At 44.6% G+C, this 25,750-nt stretch overlaps 1 protein-coding gene across 1 annotated transcript in view; it reads right to left on the reverse strand.

Moving 5' to 3' along the window:
* RAB4A (RAB4A, member RAS oncogene family) overlaps positions 1-4,585 on the reverse strand; it is a 40,059-nt gene extending 35,474 nt beyond the window's left edge. The window contains exon 1 of the mRNA XM_056131907.1: positions 4,467-4,585. Coding sequence (XP_055987882.1) covers positions 4,467-4,497 — 31 coding nt within the window. The 5' untranslated portion in view covers positions 4,498-4,585. The remainder of the gene's footprint in view (positions 1-4,466) is intronic.
* Between the last annotated feature and the right edge of the window lie 21,165 nt (positions 4,586-25,750).

The raw sequence follows: 25,750 nt of genomic DNA on the forward strand, positions 1-25,750 counted from the left end.
ACACCCATTGCCAATGTACCCACCTTTCTTCCCCAAGTACCCCAGCACCCCTCCCTTTCCACAATTCTTCCCCAATTCAGTTGTGTCAATTAGTTTTTCCACTGTGCTTTATTGCTACCCTGCTGTGTATCTCGTTGTTGCTGTTGTTAGGCCATACACAGTGGTGCTCAGGGGTTACTCCTCACTCTGCACTCAGGAATCATTCCTGGTGGACTTGGGGGACCATATGGGAAGCTAGGGACTAAAACCTGGTCAGTTGTGTGCAAGGCAAGTGACTGACTGGACCATCTCTCTAGTCCCTTGCTGTCTATCTTAAGTCCCACAATAAAGTGAGACCGTTCTGTATCTATCCATTTTCTTCTAACTGGCTGACCTCAGCATGATATCCTCAAGTTCCATCAATATTTGGCAAACTGCATAATTTTCTTCTTTCTTAGAATTGCATATCACAGCTTCTTGCTTTATTCACCCATAGTGGGCATTTGGGTTGTTTCCATATCTTCATACTGTACTAAGTGTGGCAATGAACATAGTTGTGCAAATATCCTTTTGAATTAATGTTTCGGTGTTTTGGTGATAGATGCCAAGAAGTGTATGGATGGTCTATTCCTAGGTTTTGTTTGTTTGGGGACCATACCCAGCCATACTCAAGTCTTACTCCTAGCTTTGGTCACTCTTAGCAGATTCAAGGTGCCATATGGGGTGACAGGGATCAAATCGGAATCAGCTGCATGCAAGGCAAGTACCCCAACTGCTATACTATTACTCCAGTCTCCTCTGTTTCTTTTTCCTTTTTTTTTTTTCCGAGAGATCTCCACATTCCATAAGGTCCCCCAAGCAACATCAGGAGCAACACCTGAGCCCTGCCAGGTATGGCCCTGTCACTGTCCTGAACACTGAACACTGTCACTGTTCATCGATTTGCTCGAACAGGCACCAGTAACATCTCCATTGTTGTCACTGTTTTTGGCATATCAAATATGCCACGGGGAGCTTGTCAGGCTCTGTAGTGTGGGCGGTATACTCTCAGTAGCTTGCCAGACTCTCCGAAAGGGATGGAGGAAGTGAACCCGGGTGGGTGACATGCAAGACAAATGCCCTACCCGCAAAGAATACTGTGGGCATGCTACAGGGGCAGGCTTGAGGGGGGGGGTTGGGAAAAAGGAGAAAATGGTGGAGGGAAGGTGACAGTGGTGGCAGGATTGGTATTGGAATACCGAATGCCTGTAAAAAAAATTATCATGAACAACTTTGTGAAACATGGTGTTTAAATAAAGGGGGTGGGAATTAAGTGGTGGGGATTAATTTCCTTGTTCTGTAAAGAGGGACTCAGTCACAGTCTGATGACATCTGAGTGGAACAGTTGAGACATATGCATACCCACTGCAAAGTGCTCATTTGTGGCTGACTGCATCAGTCCTGACCTCCCCAGGAACTTCCCCCAATAAACATGGTAGATAATGAGGAAGGTGACTGGGGCTGGAGAGACAGCACAGTGGGTAGGGCATTGGCCTTGCACGCGGCTGACCCGGGTTTGATTCCCAGCATCCCATATAGTCCCCTGAGCACTGCCAGGAGTAACTCCTGAGTGCAGAGCCAGGAGTAACCCCTGTGCATCGCCAAGTGTGACCCAAAAAGCAAAAAAAAAAAAAAAGGTGACTGATTCCCCTTCTGCAGGTTACTCTTCTCCCCGTTTCACAGAAGACACCTTCCACATTTGGGAAACACTGACTCAGCTTAGGGAAATTCAGACTGAGGGTTTCAATCTTAAATCTATTTCTTTAAGATTTTAATTTTGTATTATGATATTGTATATGGTACTTGCTCAGTGGTTTCAGAGCAGCAAAATGTTGAACGTCTTGTGAGAAGAGAAATGTTTGCTAAAAAGCAGATAGTGTTCATTAAAAGTACCATCTGTAACAGTGCAGTACATAACCAGCTCTTTAGTTTTTATTAAATCTCCTACCAGATCACACAAAGCTTCCTTTGCAAGAGAGAAAATGAGTACTGTATAATGAAGTTTAGAGACTAAGTAAACATTCCCCTGTCTGTGAGATAAATATCTAGAAGGAGGGGACTGAATTATTTTACTTTGGGGGAATACTAGCAAGCAAATATGGTGAACGAAAAGGGAAGGGACAGTTGAAGACTTGTTTCTGTGGGACTTCTATTTTAGGCTGGCATTTTTCAACTCCACTTCTAATCTTTAAAGAAATGAAAAATTGGTTTTGGGACCACACTTAACTGTGCTCTTTTCCTTTATTAGAACTATAGACTAAGAGTTTAAAAAAAAGTAAGAACACATATGGAAGGTTCCATAACATAAAAACAGTAATGGGCAGAGCCTTATGATCAGAATTTAACAAGTTAATCTATGATGCATTACAGTCTGTGTCTGAAATGGAGACGCTTATATAACACTTTATACTCAACCGAGCTTTTCCAGTCCTGTATCATTACCTCATAATCCCACTTGCATCTCTTTTTTGACTTTCCACCCTCCCTAATGTCCCATATGCAGATGCAGATTAAAGATGGGGTAAAGAACATCTGAAAATAAAGCAAGAGCACAACCAAAAACTACCAGGAAAACGTATTTTCTTTACAAAGCCTTACAATAAGGAAGAAGCACATGCAATTCTCATCCTAATGAAGCCTTTAAAGACTTGCTAAACTTTTCTGAACCGACCTAAGATTATGAACAGAGTATGGACAGTCACACAAGATGGAGCAAAGGCGCTTTGGTTCACCCCTCTCTAGAGAAAGAACCTTTCTACCCTCTCCTCAAATGAGGAGTTGGAACAATTGTTTCCCTGGTCCCCCGAAATTTGGGCCAGGTTTCACTCTCACATCCTTTCACAGAATGCACAGAACTTCAGCCTGGGTTTGGACACTCAGCTGTGCTTGGGGATTTCTACTGGCTCTGCACTCAGAGATCACTGAGGGGCCCTACCGGGTGCCAGCTATAGAACCCAGGTCAGCTGCAGGCAAGGCAAGCGCTTCACTGCCTTGGTTTTTTGTTTTGTCTTGTTTTGGGGTCATACCCAGTGGTACTAGAGATTCAACCCAGGCCTCCAGGAAAACGCAAAGTATGCACTTCAGCCGCTAACTGGGTTTTTAACTATTGTGAGTCATAACTGGATTAACACCTTCTCCAGACAAAATCTAAGCTCCATGAAAGCAGACCCAGCTTGCTCCGGACAGAATTCAGTGCTTCTGAGCACATGCTAGCTGCATAAAGCCATACCACACATTGGCTTTATGGAGGGAAAGGAGCAGCCTGCCAGGAAGAATAGGTAAGCCTGATTTGACTTGAGAAACATACTTTTGAACTTGGATCTCTCTGCAAATGTAAAATTCCAAACCAAAGTCGCAGCTAAAGAATGCATGAAAAGCTATTAGAGATTGGCAAACATCTCCCCCCTGGTAACACCATTTAATTTCACTATGCAATGAGACAATAACAAAAGCAAAAAATAAAATCCACGACTAAAAATGCTTTCGTGTAATCAAACTATATTTGTTGACCATCAGGCAGTTTGTATACAGGACAGTGTATTTGCCTTGCACAAGGCCTATGCAGCTCCCATGCCCACCGCCACATACCATTCCTCTAGGTCTGCCTGCAGTCATCCTGAGCACAGTGCCAGGAGGAAACCCCTGGGTGTGGCAAAAAAAAAAAACCACCTAAATATCAAGACCGAATAATATTTATGGAGTACCCCCACGTGTGAGTGCCAGGGAGGAAGCAAAGATGAATGATAGCGGGTTCTGCTGCCGTTATGTTTGCAATCTTTAAAAGACATTTATAGGGCGGTAACGATAGGATAGTGGGTAGGGGCGCTTGCCTTGCATGAGACCACCTCGGGTTCAATTCCCGGCACTCTTGCCCCTCCCCCCCCCAGCCCTGCTAGAGTGATCCCTGAGCACAGAGCCAGGAGTAAGCCCTGAGGACAAGTAGAGCGTGGACCAAAAACTAAAGAAAAAAGACACATGCAACCTAAAACAACAACAACAACAAACAACAACAACAATAATGCTAAACCCCCCCCTGAGATTTGAAATGAGGTAAGCAGTCTCTGAAGAATCCATTATCGACTCATTGTGACCTCAGTGCGAAGAAAGGAATTCCAGACCCGAAAAGGTCAAACTGGAATACTGGGGGGTGGAGGGGTGTGTGTGTGTGGGGGCGGGGGGGGGGGAACACACAAAAAATACAGGCGGCGCTCTAAATCCTTCAACATCCCCTCGCTGCTGGCAATCATCAAGAAACTGAGTTTCCAATGGGTCCCCCAACCCCGTAACTACTGAAATGATACTTATTTAAAAAAAAAAGATTCCTGGGGTGTAAAGGCGAGTGGAAGAGGGGTGGGGGGGAAAGCAGGGAAAAGAAAAAACTAAAAAAAAAAAAAAAACTTAGGCAAGCAGATCGCGCCCAGCGGCCGCGCCCGCGCCCCGTACCGTACCGTAGGTCTCGGACATGGCCGTCTGCGACATCTTGGAAGCGGCACAGCCTCTCCCCAGCTCAGCGGCTGCAGCTCCCGGAGGCCCAGGGCGTCCGGGCCGGGGGCCGAGGGCCGGGGGCCGGGGGCCGGGGGCCGGGGGCCGGGCGAGGCGAGCGGCGGGACGCACGGGCAGCGCCTGCCAGTACGGGCGGCGGCGCCGGCGAGCGGGGCTCGGCGCAGGCGCGCGGCCTTTCCGCGGCCGGGCCAGGAGAGCGCGGGGCGGGCCGGGGCCGAGTCGGGGCCGGCCCTGCGCGTGGGCGCGCGTGCGCAGCCGCCCGCAGCCGCGCGGGAACGCCCGGCCCGCGCCCTGGAACGCCGAGACCGCAGTCCCGGCTGGGAGGTTGCGGGGCCGGTGTGTGTCGCCTTTCAAGTCTCGCGGGGGGTCCCTCCCCCCGTGGGTGGGCGGTGTGAGCAGCCGAGGGCGTCCGCGAGAGCTGGCGGCTGGCTGAATCCCGGCGTGACAAAGGGACTGGTGGGGACAGGCGGGGTCTCGGGTCCGGGGTGTGGGGGGAAAGAGTTCCTGCCCTTTGGATGGAGACGTTTCTTAGGCCAAATTGGCCGCCAGGCAAAGAACCTAATGGGGCTCTGGGGCTGGAGCGATAGCACAGCGGGTAGGGTGTTTGCCTTGCACGCGGTGGACCCGGGTTCGATTCCCAGCATCCCATATGGTCCTCTGAGTGCAGAGCCAGGTGTGCATCGCTGGATGTGACCTCACCCCCCCCTCCCGCCTCTTCCCCCCCCCCCCCCAAAAAAAAAGACCCACTGGAGCTCAGTAGAAAAGGCTTCCTGAGCCCGGAATGTGGTTAATGTGCAACTCCCGGAGACTCGTGCCAGGAGTCCAGTCAAAGTCCAGGGGGGTTTCGCGGGTGGTACGAGGTTGCGGGGACGGGGAAGGTCATTGTCTAAACGGGTGCTCATTTGTCCTCTCGGCATCCCATTTTATGGACTGTGCCTCTCAGCATCTCCTTACCCCAAAGCATTTTCAGGGCTGGATATTTTGATTTAAGGAGCAAAATGTAACTTTGAGTATCCATGTGTAAGAAATGTAGAAATAAAACATTGGGAGGAAACTTTGGGCTGGGAATTTGCTCTGTGCACCATCGGGGCTTGGGTTAGCTAATTAAACTCTCAGCATTGTTCAAAAGACTTCATCGTAGTCCAACCCCAAACATGGTCCCAAGTGACTTGAACTGCAGGGAAATTCCCGCCTCCCCATTTCAGACTTTATCCTCAACTTAAATTGGCTTTACCCGAGACTTTCTTTTCTTCTCTAATGAGTTTCTACACTTTTCTCTCTAATAGCAAACAAATGTGCTTTTAAATCACAGAGAAGTTCTCATGATAAAATGAGTGCTATCATTTCCTAGGATTATTTTGCATGTATGCAGTGGGTCACATACTCCATTTCTTTCTGTTTTTTTTTGGGTTCCTGCTTATTGGGATTGATTGATGTTCCTGAGACTGATGAAAACTATTTTAAAAGACAGCCATCTCTTTCTTTTCTTCTTGTTTTTGTTTTGGGACCACACCTGGTGATGCTCTGCGCTCACCCCTGGCTCTGTGCTCAGGGAAGTGATTGCTTCCTTCCTTCCATCCTTTCGTTCTTTCTCTCTTTTGAGATTTAGCTTTGAGTCTCTGGAACAGGGTGGGTAGATATACTTACATGGGCAGCAGTGAGACATGGCTGTGGCTGCTGGGAACTTCTGAAAGTACAGGGAGGTTGGGGGAGGTCACCCATGGCTACTCCAGGAAGGCCTGGAAATTTCAGCTGCCCCCCCCCCCCCAATTGTGTACATGAAATTTTCAGCAAGTTAGTATCTCTGTGGCGCTCAGTTATGAAAGTGGTGAAGTCTGACTGGAAGCATGCAGCTGGCAGCAGTTGGGGCTTTGGTCTCTGTCACTGTCCTCCTGTTGTTCATCAATTTGCTTGAGTGGGCACCAGTAGCATCTCCATTCTGAGACTTGTTACTGTTTTTGGCATATCGAATATGCCAGGGGGAGTTTGCCAGGCTCTACTGTGCAGGTGGGATACTTTTTTTTTTGAAGCTATATTTTTTATTATCCTGCATGGCATCTGTTTATTAATTATAGAAGCAAACAAAAACTAAGTAGTTTTTGTGATCTAGAACCCACAGGCTAAACCTCTTCCTTAGATAATTCGCATATAAAACCAATATCACTCAATCCCAAAACAAACACAATTAGGGCCAACAACAAGACAATCGACAAAATTTTAAGGCTCCAAATACAAGAGGATTATTTCTGCTAGCCAATCCTAAACTTTTTTTTAAAAAAAAATTTTTATTGAATCACCGTGAGATAGTTACAAGCATTCATGTTTGGGTTACAATCACACAATGATCAAACACCCTTCCTCCACCAGTGCACATTCCCCATCACCAATATCCCCGGTATACCCCCCTCTTGGTAACCTGCTGGGCTCTCCGAGAGGAACAGAGGAATCGAACCCAGGTCAGCTGCGTGCAAGGCAAATACCCTACCCGCTGTGCTATCGCTTTAGCCCTGGAGCTTTGGTAGGGCAGGAAACTGATCCACCCCACTCTGATCCATTTCTTCTACTTCCTGTCAGAAACATCTGTGGATAAAAAGGAATCACAAGTTACGGAGATAGGTGGGTTATTGACTGAAACTTGGGTCTGAGATGCCTGAACCTGAAAAAATTAAAGTTGCCATTTCACAGAAAAATTAAAGCTGCCATTTCACAATTTTCACAGAAAAATCGAGGACAGTTTTGTATTCTGTAGAAAACAAACTTGCATAGGCCTTTAAGAAAGACTTTTAGGAAAACCTACAACTACAACAACAAAAGGATAGTTTGTAATTTTAAAAAAATCATATTCAATCGACGGTTTTGCCTGACCGATGTCGCTGTTGTCCCAAAATTTCGAACGGGATCGGACCACCGTCTCCTTCGTGCAAAATTCTACTTCACAGAGTGGGGAGAAAGGGCTGCAAAGTTCAAAAAGAGAACTCCCAGAACGACCACCAACTGGGAACTCTTTGGCACTATTGCGGCAACATGGGAAGATGCCTTTGTTGACAACATTGACGAAAATACGATCGACTGGTTCAGCACCTCCATGAATGTGTGAGGAACGCCAAGAGAGAGATAGCCACAAAAAAATCGCCTATCTTTGAAAACTCTTGAGCTAATTCGCCAGCGTGGTTTGGCACATGCCGCAGGCAACCGCAAGTGAATGTCCGAGCTCACAAAGCAGTGCAGAGATGCGATCAAGGAAGACCTCAAAGAGAGAAGAGCAGAAGTACTGGTAGTTGCGGCAGAAGCCGGGAAAAGTATTCATAACGCCCGCCTGTCCTTCGCCAACTACAAGACCAAGATGACTGCCCTCCGACGATCTGATGGATCCATCACATCCTCCAGAACGGCAATGGAGAAGATTATCCATGACTTCTACTCAAATCTCTTCGATAGCCATGTCCACTTGCCGACATACCAAATTCCACAAGATGGATATGTCGTTCCCAACGTTCTCCCTTCCGAAATCTGACACACCATTTCATCAGTAAAGAAACAACAGCACCCGGCCCAGACAAGGTCAGACCTGAACACCTGAAGAACCTGCCGTCAGCACTCAATACACTGGCTTGGCTCTTCACACGCTACCTGTCTGAATGCAAGGTTCCGTCCCAATGGAAAACCAGCAGGACCGTACTACTGTTCAAGAAGGGAGACATCCATGACATTGGCAACTATCGCCCCATCTGCCTATTGTCTGTCATCTACAAGTTGTTCACTCGAGTCATCCTAAATAGGATTGGCAGAACACTAGATGAAGGACAACCATGCGAGCAAGCCGGGTTCCGCAAAGGATTCAGCACCATTGACCATATCCACACGATAAGCAAGTTCATTGAGGTTTCTCAGGAGTTCAAGATGCCGTTCTGTTTAACGTTCATTGATTTAAAGAAGGCCTTGATTCTGTTGAGACGGAAGCGGTCATTGAAGCCCTAGCCAATCAAGGCATTCAAGCCCAATACATCAGGATCCTCCGTGAGCTGTATTGCGGATTCACTACCAGGATCTCACCATTCTACAAAGAAGTGATCATTGATGTCAAGGAAGGGGTGTGGCAGGGTGATACCATTTCACCGAAACTCTTCAGTGCCACCCTCGAGAACATCATGCGACGACTAGAATGGGAAGGAATGGGAGTGAAGATAGATGGTCGGCAACTACACCACCTCCGCTTTGCTGATGACATTGTTTTAATAACACCAAACATCAGCCAAGCGTCACAAATGCTGGCCGACTTTGACCGTGAGTGTGGAAAGGTAGGACTACAGCTGAATCTTACGAAGACAATGTTCATGAGAAACAGCCTCGTTCCTGATGCCCCATTCACTCTCAACTGAACGACCATCTCCGAATGCAACAGCTATGTGTACCTAGGTGGAGAAGTCAACATGAAAAATGACCTGGCATCCGAGCTGCGCAGGAAGAAGAGAGCGGCTTGGAACGCCTTCAAGAACGTCGAAGAAATAGCTAAGAGGACGAAGAACCTCTGGCTCCAGGCACATCTCTTTGATTCCACTGTTCTTCCTGCATTAACATATGCCTCAGAGACCTGGGCCCTACGCAAACAGGATGAGAACGCTATTCAGGTCTCCCAAAGAAGAATAGAAAGAGCTATGCTTGGAATATCATGTTTCACTCAAATGAGAGAAAGAATCCGGAGTTCTGACATCCGTCGACGATCAAGAATCAGGGACGCTGTCTCATTTGCCAAGGCGTCAAAAATCAGATGGGCTCACGTAATGAGATTTAAAGACGACCGCTGGACTAGAGCTGTTACTGACTGGATTCCACAGGATGTCAAAAGACCGTGTGGCCGCCCACCTACCAGATGGTCAGACTTCTTCGTCAAGATCATGAACGATAGGTTTGAGGCTCTTCATGTTCCCAGAGCGAACAGATGCCATTGGGCAACACTAGCACGCGACAGGGACAAATGGAGACGTTACTGGCGCCCGCTCGAGCAAATCGACGACTAACGGGAAGTTAAGTGATTAAGTGAAGTTAAGTAATTTTAAAGTCAAATGTCACAACTGGGAAAAAAAAGTTTTCTTTTCCAGTTGAAAATCAAGGAATCAAACTTCCTTGGAAAGAAGTTTAAAAGAAGTGACTTTGAGAAAGTACCTATCTTGGAGGGATGAAGCCCTGAGTTTGCTGTTTGGCAGTACCTCAGAATTGCTGAGTGCAATCCTGCTGGGATCCTCAGCACCACAAAGAAGCTTGTGAGTGCTCACCAGTAGTGAGCACTTTATTGCAAACCCCAGACATTGGAATAATAAAGGAAGGTTGAAGGTGACTTGTGGGGGAATAAAGAGTCTGTATCTCCATAATTTGGAATCTTGAGAAAAAATATTTTTCTGCAAATATTAGAAGGAAAGTGGGCTGGAGGGATAGCACAGCAGGTAGGGCATTTGCCTTGCATATGTCTGACCCCAGTCAATTTCTCCACCCCTCTCAGAGAGCCCGGCAAGCTACTGAGAGTATTTCGCCTGCACAGCAAAGCCTGGCAAGCTACCCGTGATATATTCGATATGCCCCCCTTCCAAAAAAAAAAACCATTAACAAGAAGTCTCACAATCTATTGTGAGACGTTACTGGTGCCTGCTCGAGCAAATTAATGAACAATGGGAGGACAGTGCCACAGTATTATTAGAAGCAAAGTAGCTGTTTGCTTAAAATGCAACTAGTTGATATTGTTGATTGTATAGAAGGAAAATTTATTACAAATTTTGTCTTTTTTTCTTCAGGGGAGGTTTGTGGCAGAGTAAGAACGTATTTTTTTTAATTTTATAAGTTAGTTCACAATATTTGATTACATTTAATATTCAAACACCAATTCCACCACCATTACACCTTCCCACCACCAAATTCGTGATGTTTCCATCCCAAGCCCCAATTCATCCCAAAACACAACCAAAATAATATATTTTGTATTGTCTGTTATGAAGAACTGCTGAACATACAAAAATGTGTCCATATAGGAAACAGTGTGAAAATTGTTCTATTTTGGCAGGAGCCATTAAGACATTCTATAGGATATCACTAACATGTTTTTAAAGTTTGAGTGATGTGAGCTTTGGTATATTTATTTGAAAATATGTATATATGCACATATATATTTCCCTCTATGATTTGTTGCCTACTGTCTGAACCTGATCAAATATGGTGTGGTAATTATGGAGAATGGGTAGGGAGTGTCTTATGATGTGCCGCAGCTGTGCAGTCCGGGAATATGTTCACTCATATGTAAGGCTTGGCCCGAGTGTGTGGAGAGTGGCCTTGGGCATGGAGGCGGTTGGATTGTGGATGTTTCTTGCTGCCAGGGCTGGGTCCCTTGGGGTTGGAAGAGCTCTCACCATCCCCGAACATATTTTTAAGAGTTTAGGCATATTGGAGGGAAATGAAAGGGAATGGATTTCCAGTATAGATCCCTATAAAGTCAGCAGTTCCTGCAAGTAGCTGGTATTTTCTTGCTCCCTGGTGATGCTTCACATTTAATGAATGAAGGAGGCTCAGAGGACTACCATTCTTTGCAAGAGTTCCTTTTCCTCAGGACTGGCAGAAGACCTCCTGGATGAGGACAGCACAGCAGTATCTCTGGAGTGGAGCAGATGGACGATGACACAGGGACCCTCTGAAATTTTTGAACAGTGACCCAGCCCCTTGAAGAGGCGCCTTAGAAAGGACCTCGAAATTAGGATTCAGACTGGGGGCTGGAGCAATAGCACAGTGGGTAGGGCATTTGCCTTGCACACAGCCGACCTGGGTTCGATTCCCAGCATCCCATATGGTCCCCCAAGCACCGCCAAGAGTAATTCCTGAGTGCATGAGCCAGGAGTGACCCCTGTGCGATGCTGGGTGTGACCCAAAAAGAAAAAAAAAGCAGACTGGTCCTTACATTCCAGAGAGCAGTAACATTGGGAGTATAGGGACCTATCATCCTTAGTAGAGGGCACTGGTCACAGCCCCTGTGACAGGGTAATTGATGTTGAAGAACTTAAGTCAACTTGTGTCTGAATACTGGGGTACTCATAAATATTTGGGTGTTACTTTGAAAAGGAGCCAAGTTCTGCCCTTCCAGGTAGAGGCTTGAAAAGATTACCTTAATTAAATACTCAGGCAGTTAATGCCTGTGACTTGTAACTCTTGTCTTCAAGGGTTACTCAAATGGAAAAGACCTGAGGCTGCTGGACTAGTTTGTTTCTAGCCAAACTATGGCTATGATTGGCCACATTTGTTTGTTGTTAAGGTTGATTCAAGTCAGGATGGGTTATGTTAGCTTGAGTGACAAAAGTTAGCCAACAGTTCTATGAATGAACAATGAAGTTCATCTCTCACAAAACATCTGCTATACTGGCATTTCATTTAGGTACTTGTGGACCCAGGTTCCCTGAAGTCTCACCTGACTATACACAGCCACCCATCACTGAAGCTGAAGAAGGAAATGGCACCAATTGGGCATGAGGCAGTGAGGAACCGACCAAGAATTGAGAGAATCACTTCTGGTACAGTATCTCTCTCTCCTTGATATTTCAACAACATCAACTACCATAAAGAGAAGAAAATGGGAAAAATAAATTTAAAAAGAAACACAAATCTAGCAACCCAGTACTAGAGACAAGAAGTCCAAGACTGAAATGCTGATCCCTTCTAAGGACTGTGAAAGATCATTTTACACCTCTCATCTGGCTTCTGGAGGTTTGCTGTCAAATTTTGGCATCTCTGCCTGAAATCACTACCATGATCTCTCTCTTATCCTCTTTATACAATTTTCCTGTGTATGTCCTATAGTCAGCTTTTCCCTTTTTATGAGGACACAAGTTAAACTGGGTAAAGGTCCATCTTAATTACTTTATTTTTTCAAATTAAAATTATTATTATTCATGCAAGAATAAAATGAAGCTTTGTAAATAAGAGTTTCAAGTTATACACATGGGAGCTAGTAGAACTAGAATCCATACCCAGGTCTGCCCAGTCATGATTCCCATTTCTTTTTCTATTTAATTTTTAAAATTTTATAAAGTAGTTCACAATATATGATTATATTTAATATTAAAACACCCATCCCACCACGGTTACACCTTCCAACCATCATATTTTGGCTGTTTCCATCCTGAACCCCAATCCCTGTCTAAAAGCAGAACTGAAATAATATATTTTTATTGTTTGATATGAAAAACCATTGAAAATGCTACAAAAAAGTATCTTTAGAGGAAACAGTGTGAAGACTGTTGTATATCACCCAAGGGCCATTAAACCCTTCTATAAGAGATCACTAACAGTTGTTAATGGTTGAGTCTTGTGTGCTTTTATATATATATATGTGTGTGTGTGTGTGTATATATATATATACATACATATACACACACACACATATATATATATATATATATATATATATATATATCAGCCAAGAGGTCCAGTAATAGGTTTACTTGTGGGTGAGGCTTGGCCCGAGCATGTGGAGAGCGGCTGTGAGCATGGAGGCAGTTGAGTTCTGGAGGTTTTTGGGTTCCTTGGGGATGGGGAGGGCTGTCACCCGCCCTGCTCTGGGGTGCCCCGAATGAAACAACCTGGTGCGGGATCCGGCAGCACATCTAAATTACTTTAGTTACATCTAGTACTTCAAAGAAGGTCACTTTCTAGCTTGCCACGAATTTGATCTCTGGCATTTCAACCTCCCTGCCAGCAGCTGTAGGTATAATCCTGGTGAACCCAGCCTTGCTGGATAGGGCACTCCCCTAAGGAATCACTTGTCTGAACTGCCCAGGTTGTGATGACCACTGCTGACTGTGATAAGGAAATAAACAACCACTCTCTGAGGTACCATTTAGGGATTCAACATACCATTGGGGGTGGTTGAGGGTGAACACAGTTAAACCCCTAAAGACACATATACATAATATAGCAGTAATGCCTGCATTGTGGTAGGACTGGTATTTCATCAGAATGAAGCACAAACATCTATACCTAGCATTAGAACCTAAGTAAACACTGAGAAGGGGGTGGGCTTTTTAAAATTTTTTGGACCCACCCCTTCCCAGAAGATCTGATTCATTAGTCTGGGTCAGAACCCTGGAATTGAATTATATTCAATTACATTGAATATAATCCATAGTGAACATCTCAGATCTTTCCAATGAAGGTATTCCCACATTTGGAGAACTCCGGACTGGGGCTGGGGGTGGCTTTATTCCTGTAAGACTCAGGCATAAGTTGCTGTGAAAAATGTGATGGAGGGGCTGGAGTGATAGCACAGCGGGTAGGTCGTTTGCCTTGCATGCAGCTGACCCGGGTTCAATTCCCAGCATCCCATATGGTCCCCTGAGCACTGCCAGGTGTAATTCCTGAGTGCAGAGCCAGAACTAACCCCTGTGCATTGCCAGGTGTGTCCCAAAAAGCAAAAAAAAAAAAAATGTGATGGAGAGAAGCTGGGACCATGCTGGGGACTGTGTGCAGTGGGATTCTTTGTGGATGATAGTGAAGACCATTTTTCAGAGGCATTTCTCTGGTATTTTCATCACTTAGAAATACACTCAGCAGGGTGATAGCATTTCACCAAAACTCTTCAGTGCCACCCTCAAGAACATCATGCGATGACTGGAATGGGAAGGAATGGGAGTGAAGATAGACGGTCGGCAACTACACCACCTCCGCTTCGCTGATGATATTGTTCTAATAACACCAAACATTAGCCAAGCGGCACAAATGCTGGCGGACTTCAACCGTGAGTGTGGAAAGGTTGGACTACAGCTGAATCTCATGAAGACAATGTTTATGAGAAACAGCCTCGTTCCTGATTCCCCATTCGCTCTCAACGGAACGACCATCTCCGAATGCAACAGCTATGTGTACCTAGGTCGAGAAGTCAACATGACAAATGATTTGGCACCCGAGCTGCGCAGGAGGAAGAGAGTGGCTTGGAACGCCTTCAAGAGCGTCGAATAAATAGCTAAGAGGATGAAGAACCTCTAGCTCCAGGAACATCTCTTTGATTCCACTGTTCTTCCTGCATTAACATACGCCTCAGAGACCTGGGCCCTACGCAAACAGGATGAGAATGCTATTCAGGTCTCCCAAAGAGGAATTGAAAGAGTTATGCTTGGAATATCACATTTCACTCAAAAGAGAGAAAGAATCCGGAGTTCTGACCTCTGTCGACGATCAAGAATCAGGGATGCTGTCTCGTTTGCCATGGTGTCAAATATCAGCTGGGCTGGTTACATAATGAGATTTAAAGACAATCCCTAGACTAAAGCTGTTACTGACTGGATTCCACAGATGTCAAAAGACTGCATGGTCACCCACCTACCAGATGGTCAGACTTCTTCATCAAGATCATGAATGATTGGTTTGAGGCTCTTCATGTTCCTAGAGCGAACAGACGCCATTGGGCTACACTAGCACGCGACAGGGACAAATGGAGACGTTACTGGCGCCCGCTTGAGCAAATCGATGATTAATGGGAAGTCAAGTGATCAAGTATGTGTACTGCGGGGGGCCCCCGCCAGACCACTCTCCGGCCCGCGGAGATGGCCCTAGTATCCGTAGGTTCAGGGAAGGACTGACCGAATGAACACAAGACACAAGAGACAGAATGCAGCTTAGACACAAAGAGAAAAAGGGACAGACTTTACTGAGGGCGATGGGGGTATATATTTGTGAGGGAGCTACACAAAGGGTCGTGCCCAAATGTGGTTAGAAAAAGTTACAGAGTCTATAAGTTTGACCTACCATACATTACAAAGCTTATACTAAGTTAATCATTGTCAGTTATAGCCATGACAATTGTTCTCTCGGGATAATCATACATAGGACAGGCTTTACCTGCCAAAGGTCACATAGGTGAGGATTACCATACCACAGGCTTTACCTGCTGAGGGTCACATAGGTCAAGATAGCCATAGCCGTACCTAGCACAGGCACGTAGGCTCTTGATCATTTAAAGGGCCAGCTTCCCACAGTGTACCTAGGTAGAGAAGTCAACATGACGAATGACCTGGCACCTGAGTTGTGCAGGAGGAAGAGAGTGGCTTGGAACGCCTTCAAGACCTTCGAAGAAATAGCTAAGAGGACAAAGAACCTCTGGCTCTGGGCACATCTCTTTGATTCCACTGTTCTTCCTTCATTAACATATGCTTCAGAGACCTGGGCCCTACAAAAACAGGATGAGAACGCTATTCAGGTCTCCCAAAGAGAAATCAAAAGGGCTATGCTTGGAGTATCACGATTCACTCAAATGAGAGAAAGAATCTGGAGTTCCAACCTCCGTCGATGGTCAAGAATCAGGGACTCTATCTCGTTTGTCAAGGCCTTGAAAATCAGATGGGCTGGACACATAATGATATTTGGAGATGACTGCTGGACTAGAGCCATTACTGACCGGATTCCATGGGACGTCAAAAGATTGTGTGGCTGCCCACCCACGAGATGGCCAGACTTCTTCATCAAGACCCTGAAGGATCGGTTTGAAGGATCCGATATTCATGTTCCTAGAACAAGCAGATGCTATTGGGCTACACTAGCATGCGACAGGGACGAATGGAGACGTTACTGGTGCCCACTCGAGCAAATTGATGAGTGATGGGATTTCAAGTGATCAAGAAATACATATATATGTGGTATGAAGTATGGAGGGGAGACAATTTTAGGCTCTGTCTTTTTGTGTGCTGCTTTCCCCTTTCAGGAGTCATCTTCCCTCTTCCAGTCAGCCATAGCCTCTGGTGAAGGAAGCACTGATATTTAGCAGACAAGGATCTTTGCCAGTTACCCATTTTCTCAGATTGTGTTGGGACTGGGGGAACAACTCAAGGACTTGCCCTTTGTGCTTTCTGTTGAGATGCTCAACCTGCTTCATTTCTTTATTCCCATGATCCATAATTTGCAACAGTTGAAACCCAACTGGATATGGAGTTGCCAAGAGGTATCTATCTTCATTTTTCTCCAATTCCTCCCTTTTAGCATCTGTTCAACCACCAGGAACATTTATTTGTCCACAAATATTTGTGGGTTGCATGAATGAATACTGGTGTCACTTGAGAGGAAAGAGTAAGAGAATTATGGAGAACATGTTGAACGATTTTGGATTTTATCTCTGGCCCCTAAAGGTAAGGGCAAGAGACTTGATCACGTAGATCAGGCAGCAGCAGGAGTTTGACTGCTGCTTCTGTGGAGTTTTCTACTCCTTCCTGCTCCAAGAGTTTCACATTGTGTATGTGTAAAGAGGAGCCTCTCTGACTCCTACCTTTAGGAACAGAACTTTTTGTTTTGTTTGTGGAAGAATATTTTAGAACTTGCAGACTATTACAGAGTGAACATAAAATGGGACTTGGATGCAGATTTGCTGGACCCCTGTCCGAACCAGAAGGGTGAAGTGAGGAAAACTGACCTTGAAGTAGTAACCTAATCAGACTTCTCTGCTTAGAGTTGAAAACAATCTGAGAGGTAAGAGACCAGTTCAGTCCAGGAGAGATGACCGGATATACCTTGACTGATTCTGAAACGCATGATCTCACTTAAATTTTGGATCCATTAGGGGCACTTGATCCCACTAATTATCTTGGGATGCTGAGAGTGTTCCCTGTTTAAGGACTTCAAGGAGCTCCACCTCAACATGGTTGCACCTCCTGTCACTGAGTAAAGACCTACAGAAAGGGAGAGGGCAATACTCAGACTAATTCCTCAGAGAGTCACAGTGAACTACCCTACAAAGATTCACTCTCAGCATCATAGGAGCATGGGAAACACAATGGGGAAGATGCATTAGAAGCTGACTAAGCCTAATGAGTAAAAATAATAACACGAAGACTCTATCAGTACCAACTAGCTCTATATACTCTCAGAGAATGACTTTAGTGACACCCTGTTGTGGATGTTTAATGAGACCAAAGAAATGATGGCACAGGTAGTCAGCAAAGTACAAGAATGTATGTGAGTGATACTACAGCAGGTAGGGCATTTGGTTTGCACACAGCTAATGTGGATTTGGTTCCCAGCACCACATATCATTCCCCTAGCTCCACAAGGAGTCATTCCTGAGCAAATATTCAGAAGTAGATTCCTGAGCACTGCCAGGTGTTGTCCCTCAAACCCCCCTTCATGCAACACCCCCTGAAAAAAGTATGAGAGCAGAAATTAGAAAACTACATCAGAAAGACAGAAATGAAGAGTATGGGGCCAGAGTGATAGTGATACAGCAGGAGCTGAGGTGTAAAGCATCAGATCACTTTAAATCTCCACCTGGAACAGGTAGCCAATCAGAAGGTAGAATGGGATGGTGAGGTGTGGTCCAACCACCAACACATTCCCTGAATTCCCATCTCTCTATGGGATCCCTGGTCAGGTATGGCTACGTGAGCCTGGACAGGGCCTAATACAGGTGGGCATCTCGGGGCCAGATGGGCATAACTCTCACAGGGCTTGGACATCCAGGAGGGGATTAAGTGCTGAGCTGGAGACTCTCACCCACTCGCACATGGCCATGGCCAGAGAGTAGGAAACCTGAGAGTAGACAACAAGAACTGTTGGGGTACAGCCCAGCAACAGTGCGGAGCATAGGGATCTTGCCTGCATGGGTGGCTGTGGCCGGAGACTGGGAAGGCACACAAGGAATAGAGAGCAGCATGGGACGGGACCTGGTCATCATTCACGGGAAAAGGAGAGCTTGGACATCTGGGGAGGGACCTGCACATCTTTTCTCTTCAATAAATTAACTTTCAATCCTTGAGTTTTGTAGGCTCTGCTCTCAGGGATCACTCCTGGTGGGCTCAGGGGACCATATGGAATACTGAGAATCTAACCTGGTTCAGTCACGAGCATGGCAAGTGCTCCACTTCCTACACTATCTCTCTGGTCCCAAAGTATACACTTGATCACTTGACCTCTCGTTACTCATCGATTTGCTTGAGCGGGCGCCAGTAACATCTCCATTCATCCCTGTCACGTGCTAGTGTAGCCCAATGGTGTCTGCTCGTTCTAGGAACATGAAGAGCCTCAAACCAATCGTTCCTTCAAACGGATTCTTCAGGGTCTTGACGAAGAAGTCTGACCATCTTGTGGGTGGGCAGTCATGTGATTTTTTTGACATCCGGTGGAATCCAGTCAGTAATGGCTCTAGTCCAGAGGTCGTCTCCAAATCTCATTACGTGTCCAGCCCATCTGATTTTCGAGGCCTTGACAAACGAGACAGAGTCCCTGATTCTTGACTGATGGAGGTTGGCACTCTGGATTCTTTCTCCCATTTGAGTGAAGCGTGATACTGATACTCCAAGCATAACTCTTTTGATTCTTCTTTGGGAGACCTGAATAGCGTTCTCATCCTGTTTCTGTAGGGCCCAGGTCTCTGAGGCATATGTTAATGCAGGAAGAACAGTGGAATCAAAGAGATGTGCCTGGAGCCGGTTCTTCGTCCTCTTAGCTATTTCTTTGGCACTCTTGAAGGTGTTTCAAGCCACTCTCTTCCTCCTGCACAACTCAGGTGCCAGGTCATTCGTCATGTTGACTTCTCAACCTAGGTACACATAATTGTTGCATTCAGAGATGTTCATTCCGTTGAGAACGAATGGAACATCAGGAACAAGACCGCTTCTCATAAACATTGTCTTCGTGAGATTCAGCTGTAGTCTGACCTTTCCACACTCATGGTCGAAGTTGGCCAACATTTGTGCTGCTTGGCTAATGTTTGGTGTTATTAAAACAATGTCATCAGCAAAGCGGAGGTGACTACCAAAGTATACAAGTTTTGAAAAAATAATTTATCAACTTAATGCTTTACAGTTTTCTGGAATTTCAGGAATTTAGCTTTACTCATCTATATATCACCACCTCCACAATAAATTAAAAAATTATTTCCCTCTTATGTAGAATATAAAGAAACATAGTAAGGGAAACAGAAACTAGCCAAAGTCATCAGGACTATATATTTTGTCTATGGAACTGGAACTTACATGGAATTTGGGTGGGGGTGAAAGGAGTGGCTGGGAGGGACCCTGGAACACTGGTAGAAGGAAGCAGGCTCTCTGGTGATGGGTGGTGAGGAATGAAGTATGCACGATAGTATAATCAACAGTATTATAGGTCCTGTTATCTCAATATTTTTTTTCAGAAATTTTTTCAGAAGTCTCCAATGGAGACGTTACTGGGCCCGCTCGAGCAAATCGACGAACAACGGGAGGACAGTGACAGTGACACTGAGTTTATTGAGACACTGATTTACAAAGTGGTTCATAATAGAGTTGTTTCATATTTACAACATTCCTACACCAGCCCCACCACCTATGTCCCCTTCCTACCACCAATATCCCCAGATTCAGTCCTACCCTTGGCAGGAATATAACAAATTCATTTTATATTATTTGATACAATAAAACTTAAACAAAAGGCAAATAGAACTTTTAAAAGGTTTTTAACCTTTTTTAATCTAATAGAGAACACCCATATACATCATTAGTGAGTCCCATACTCAGTACCACATGTTGGGAAGTTCTCCTATTCTTTAATAAAAATGATTCTTAGCGTTGAGAGGATTCTCCCAGGATGGGAGAAGCATGCTGAAAGTAAACTATAGACCAAACATGATTGTCACCCATTTCCTCTTTTGCAAACCACAACACCCAATAAGAGAGAGAGAGAACAAAAGGGAATGCCCTGCCACAGAGGCAGGGTGGGATGGGGGGATAGGGGGGTGGGAGGGATACTGGGATCCGTGGTGGTGGGAAATGGGCACTGGTGGAGGGATGGGATCATTGTATAATTGAAACCCAAGCACAAAAAATTGTAAGTCTACAACTGTACCTCATGATGTCTCACTAATAAAAATTAAAAAAAAAATTAAAAAAACAGTTTGAAACAAAAAAAGTTTGAAACAAGAATTCTGAGAATTCTGAGAAATTTATTAATTTATTAAGAAGCTTAATAAAATTACAGATATAAGCCGGAGAGATAGCTCAACTCGTAGAGGACATTACCCAATCATCAGGCCTACACTGATTGTTTCTTGCATCCTTTACCCCTTTTCCCCTTAGCCGGTTGAGGTGTTTGGGAGTTACGTTCTGGTCTATTGGCGCTCTCTTGTGGGCATATTGGTGTACCAAGATTCTAGTTTTCCAGAGCTGCCTTTGACATGCCACCAGTAATGTCAATTCCAAGAATTCTGTTTAGGCCCAGTCTGATGGGACCTCTATGGGTGTCTATTTGGGAAGACAATAATTCATAAAAATTTCTCCCTTAGGGGAAGAAGAAAACAAAAAGTAATGGATGAATGGGTATGGCTTCAGTTATATGGTATAGCCATATATCCAAATCACATTAAGCAAAATTGAAAACATGAGATCTAAGCTGCAACCACGGAGATTCTGTAATGTACCTGTCAAGTTTACAGGCAGATTTGGATGCGGGTTGATATGGGGAAAGAATATGGAAACACTGGTGGAGGGAAGTTGACACTGGTGGTGGGATTGGATGTCTAAACCTCAACTATAAATAACTTTGTAAATCATAGTTCTTGAATTAAAACGTTTTTTTAAAGTCCCCCTTCAAGAGCGTCGAAGAAGTTGTTAAGAGGACAAAGAACCTCTGGCTCTGGGCTCATCTTTCCGACTCCACCATTCTTCCTCCACTAACATAGGCCTCAGAGACCTGGGCCCTATGTAAACAAGATGAGAATGCTATCCAGGTCTCCCAAAGGAGAATTGAAAGGGCTATGCTTGGAGTATCACACATCACTCAAATGAGAGAAGGAATTTGGAGTTCCAACCTCCATCAATGATCGCGGATCAGGGACGCTGCCTCATTTGCCAAAGTGTAGAAAATCAGATGGGCTGGACACATAATGAGATTTGGAGATGACCACTGGACTAGAGCCGTTATCAACTGGATTCTACGGCACATTAAAAGATTGCGTGGCCACCCACCTATGAGATGGTCAGACTTCTTCATCAAGACCCTGAATGAACAGTTTGAGGCTCTTTGTGTTCCTGGAGCAAGCAGACGCCATTGGGCTACACTAGTACGCGACAGGGACGAATGGAGACATTACTGGTGCCCGCTCAAGCAAATTGATGAGCAACAGGATACAAGTTATACAAGTTTTAAATGCCCCTTAAAATATATTTGGGAGTCTTAACTTCTGGTACCTGTGAATGTGACCTCTTTAAAAATAGGTTCTTTGCATACTGAAAAATAAGAAACAGGGAGACATTTTATTACCCAATTTGGAACTGTATTTAAAGCACTGTAGCACTGTCCTCCCGTTGCTCATCGATTTGCTCGAGCGGGCCCAGTAATGTCTCCATCATGAGACTTGTTACTGTGTTTGGCGTATCGAATGCGTCACAGGGAGCTTGCCAGGCTTTGCCATATGGGCGAGACACTTTCTGTACCTTGCCAGGCTCTCTGAGCAGGGCGGAGGAATCAAACCCAGTTTGGCTGTGCCGGCCATGCGCAAGGCAAACGCCCTACTGCTGTGCTATCGCTCCAGACCAATTATAAAGCTAAATAGTGATCAAAACTGTCATGGTACTGGAATGAAAACAGGTCCTCCGATCAGTGAGTCAGAATTGAATACTCTATGACAAAATCCCATACATATGGGCAGTTAATTTTCAATAAAGGAGCTGAGAACATGAAATGGAGTTATATAATAGTCTCTTCAACAAACTAAAGCCTAATCTATATCTTACACCTCACACGTAAATCAACTCAAGGTGGATCTTGAGGTCTGACCAGAAACTATAAAGTACGTAGAGGAAAATATAGGCAGAACACTTCAAGATTTGGATCTCAAAGTTGTATTCAATGACCTGATACCATACCACAAGCAAAGGCAACAAAATCAAAGATAAATACGACTACATAAAGTTAAAGAGCTTATGCATGAAAAACAAAACAAAAGCCCAAGGGGTAAAATTAAGACAGCTAACTGATAAAAAAATATTTGCTATCAACACATCAGATAAAGGTTTGATATCAAAGATATATAAAATATAAAATTCAACAAAAAGAAATTAAAAAAAACCCTATCAATAAATGGGTAGAGGAAGTGAATAGACACTTCTCAGAAGAAGACAGGCAGATGACCAGAAAGTACATGAAAAACTGCTCAGAACCACTTATCAGGGAAATCAAAATCAAGGCAATAAGATATCATCTCACACCAGTAAGAATGGCACATATCAAAAATAGTAGAAACAATCTACTATTGTTGATGGGTATTTGGTGAAAAGGAACTCGCATCCTGTGCTGGTGGAAATGTCTTCCAAACAGGTTGCAGCAAGTTGCATCATTTGATCGTTCCTTGCAGCTGCATAGTATTCCATAGTGTGCATAGTATTCCATACCACAGCTTCATCATCCATTCAAACTATGTTGCTGGACACCTAGGTTGATTCCGTATCTTAGCTATTGTACTGAGTGCAGCAATGAATTGCACGAAGTCAACTTGGCTGTCCCAGGTTTGATTCCTCCATCCCTCTTGGAGAGCCCGGCAGCTGCAAGGAACGATCAAATCATGCAACTTGCTGCAACCTGTTTGGAATTGGAAGACATGTTGAGTGAAGTAAGCCAGAAGAAGGAAGACAAACACAGGATATTCTCACTTATCTGTAGAATATAGAATACTGAATGAGGAAATGTATTGCAGTAAAAGGGGGATGTTTAGATCATCCTCGGCCCCAGTGTTTAGAGAGGAGACAGAGAAGGAAAGAAATAAAAAAGGAAGAGAACAAGAACTAATGGGTTAAAAGGCATTCATATTTCAGTTATATCAGTGATATGAGTGAGGGGTACAGCCAAATACCTAAATACAGATTCAATAGAACTGAAACCATGAGATCTAAGTGGCAACAACTGAAACTTTGTAATGTGCATGTCAAGTTGACAGGCAGGGGGTGAAGTGGGGGATAGGGGTGGGGAGAGAATTTGAGTACACTTGTAGAAGGAAGTTTGCACTGGTGGAGGGATTGATGTTGAATTATTGTATGCCTAAAACAACTATCAGTAACGTTGTAAATCATGGCTCTTCAATAAAAATTTTTAAAAAGAATAAAAATAAAAATAGATTATTTGGTATAGTCAATTAAAGGTCTGAGAATAGTCAAGTGATTAAAAGCACCTGTCTTGCAAGTGTGATGCAATGAATTTCAGCCCCAGTGCTATCCTCACGTACAAAATGCAGTTTCTAGCAGCTCTGCTGCCTGGGACTCCTGGTGCTGCAACAGTGTGTGTACAGTTTCCAGTGCACAGGCAGGTGTGTTCAAGAACCATAACTGAAAACGTGGGGTTTCTGGTAAACACTATGACTAGAATGTGCACAAGCATCATAAAAAAATGAACTTGACTCTTGACAAGTGGAGTGGTTGAATGTATCATCACTGCAACCAGAGGCAAGGTCCCCCAGCCAGCACCATAACCAAGAGTACAGTGGCCTCCACTCATGGCAACAACAAAAACAACAAAGAAGGAAAATAGACAAGGAAAGGGGGGGGGATACATTCAGTTTTCTTTTGGTTGTTTGGTTTTTTGGGTCATACCGGGTAGTTTTTAGAGTTTGATCCTGTTTCTGTGCTTAGGGATCACTCCTGGTAGGCTTGGGGGACAATACGGGGCACCAGAAATTGAACCCAGGTCAGTCATGTGCAAGGCAAACACCTACCCTCTGTACTAAAGCTTCAGCTGCAGGAATAAGTAAAGTTTTTTTAAGTGAAGGAGGTTCCTTATGTTAAATCCAGAGCTGTAACCAAACTGGAGAATAGGTGGAAGATGCTGATTGGGTCCAGAGATCCCAACGGAGGAAGAGAGGCTTTAGTGGATCCCTCACAACAGGGAAGCGGCACGAACAATTGAAAAAATATGTACAGACTCAGTATAGGCTTGGAATTCTGGTATTCCAAGGCACCACTGCGTGATCCATAACCTAGTAAACAATTTGAAATAAACATGCAGGCTCATTCATTGTAGCATTTCCTTAGTGTTTTGAATATGCCATTTGTTTCTTAAGCTCACATGAACCCTATTGAAGTTAGGTTTAGGCCATGAACTTCAGTATAATTAGCCATGATTCTAATACTAATAAAATTCAATGATCTTAACATTTATAAAATTAATTAGGGGACTGGAACGATAGTACGGGGGGCTGGAGCTATAGTACAGCAGGTGGGGCATTTGCCTTGCATGCAGCCAACCTGGGTTCGATTTCCAGCATCCCATATGGCTCCCTGAGCACTGCCAGGAGTAATTCCTGAGTGCAGAGCCAGGAGTAACCCCTGTGCATCGCTGGATGTGACCCAAAAAGAAAAAAAATTAACATAAGGTCCTGAATCTTTATAAGGCCTGCTGTCCATAAAAGCATGGGAGAAAGACTGATTAGTGAGTATAGCCTTTTAGGATGGAAGCAGAGACAGGGAGTGAAAAGCCAACGTCTAAGGAAAAGTGCAAGATCACTTACTACACCAGCAGTGAGGGGGCAGGCACAATAGATTCTCCCTCAGCACTTGTAGGTGGAGCCAACTCTGCTGACACCTGGAAATTTGGACTTCCAGCTTCCAGACCAGTGAGAAGACAAATTTCTTTTCATTTTGCCTGAATTCAAGTATGGAAATATCATAAAGGAGATTATCATGAACACTAGATTCTCGAATGAACCACAGGCAGTGATGCTCAGGATTTGGTGCTATAGCAAGTTTATGCTTCTTTGTTAGGAAAATCTGAGGAAACTAATCAAGGGGGAACCTGGCATTCTGAGTCAAAAGATTTGGCTTGAGTCCTAGCTACTACAAATTTTACATAGAACACTCCAAATTCTCTGAGGCTAGATTTTATTAACTACAAAATAGAGATATGCTAATGAGTTCCACTACTCTTAGGTTTCTATAAGGGAGAGGTTGTTAGCCTGTGACTCAGTTTCCTGAAAGACCACCAAGGAGTGACTCTAATGCAAGTGCAAGAGGATCTTTATTGACTAGCTCAAACTAGGATTAGCCCAAGCTAGGGCCCTCTGTCTGGCTCACTGACACTTACTCAGAAGGAGCCTCCCCGAGCCACAAAAGCGAGGGGGGTTTATACATAGCAGTTACATGGTAGGGGTTTTCCACAGGCAACGGTCTAGGGGACTTCCATTACTTGATAACTTCTGATTGGGTGGATGTGAGGTTACATAGCTGGTATGGTGGGGTCTTTCCTGGTCTGATTAGATTAG

Source organism: Sorex fumeus, unplaced genomic scaffold, assembly GCF_029834395.1.
Source record: "Sorex fumeus unplaced genomic scaffold, SorFum_2.1 ptg000007l, whole genome shotgun sequence".
Taxonomy (NCBI): domain Eukaryota; kingdom Metazoa; phylum Chordata; class Mammalia; order Eulipotyphla; family Soricidae; genus Sorex; species Sorex fumeus.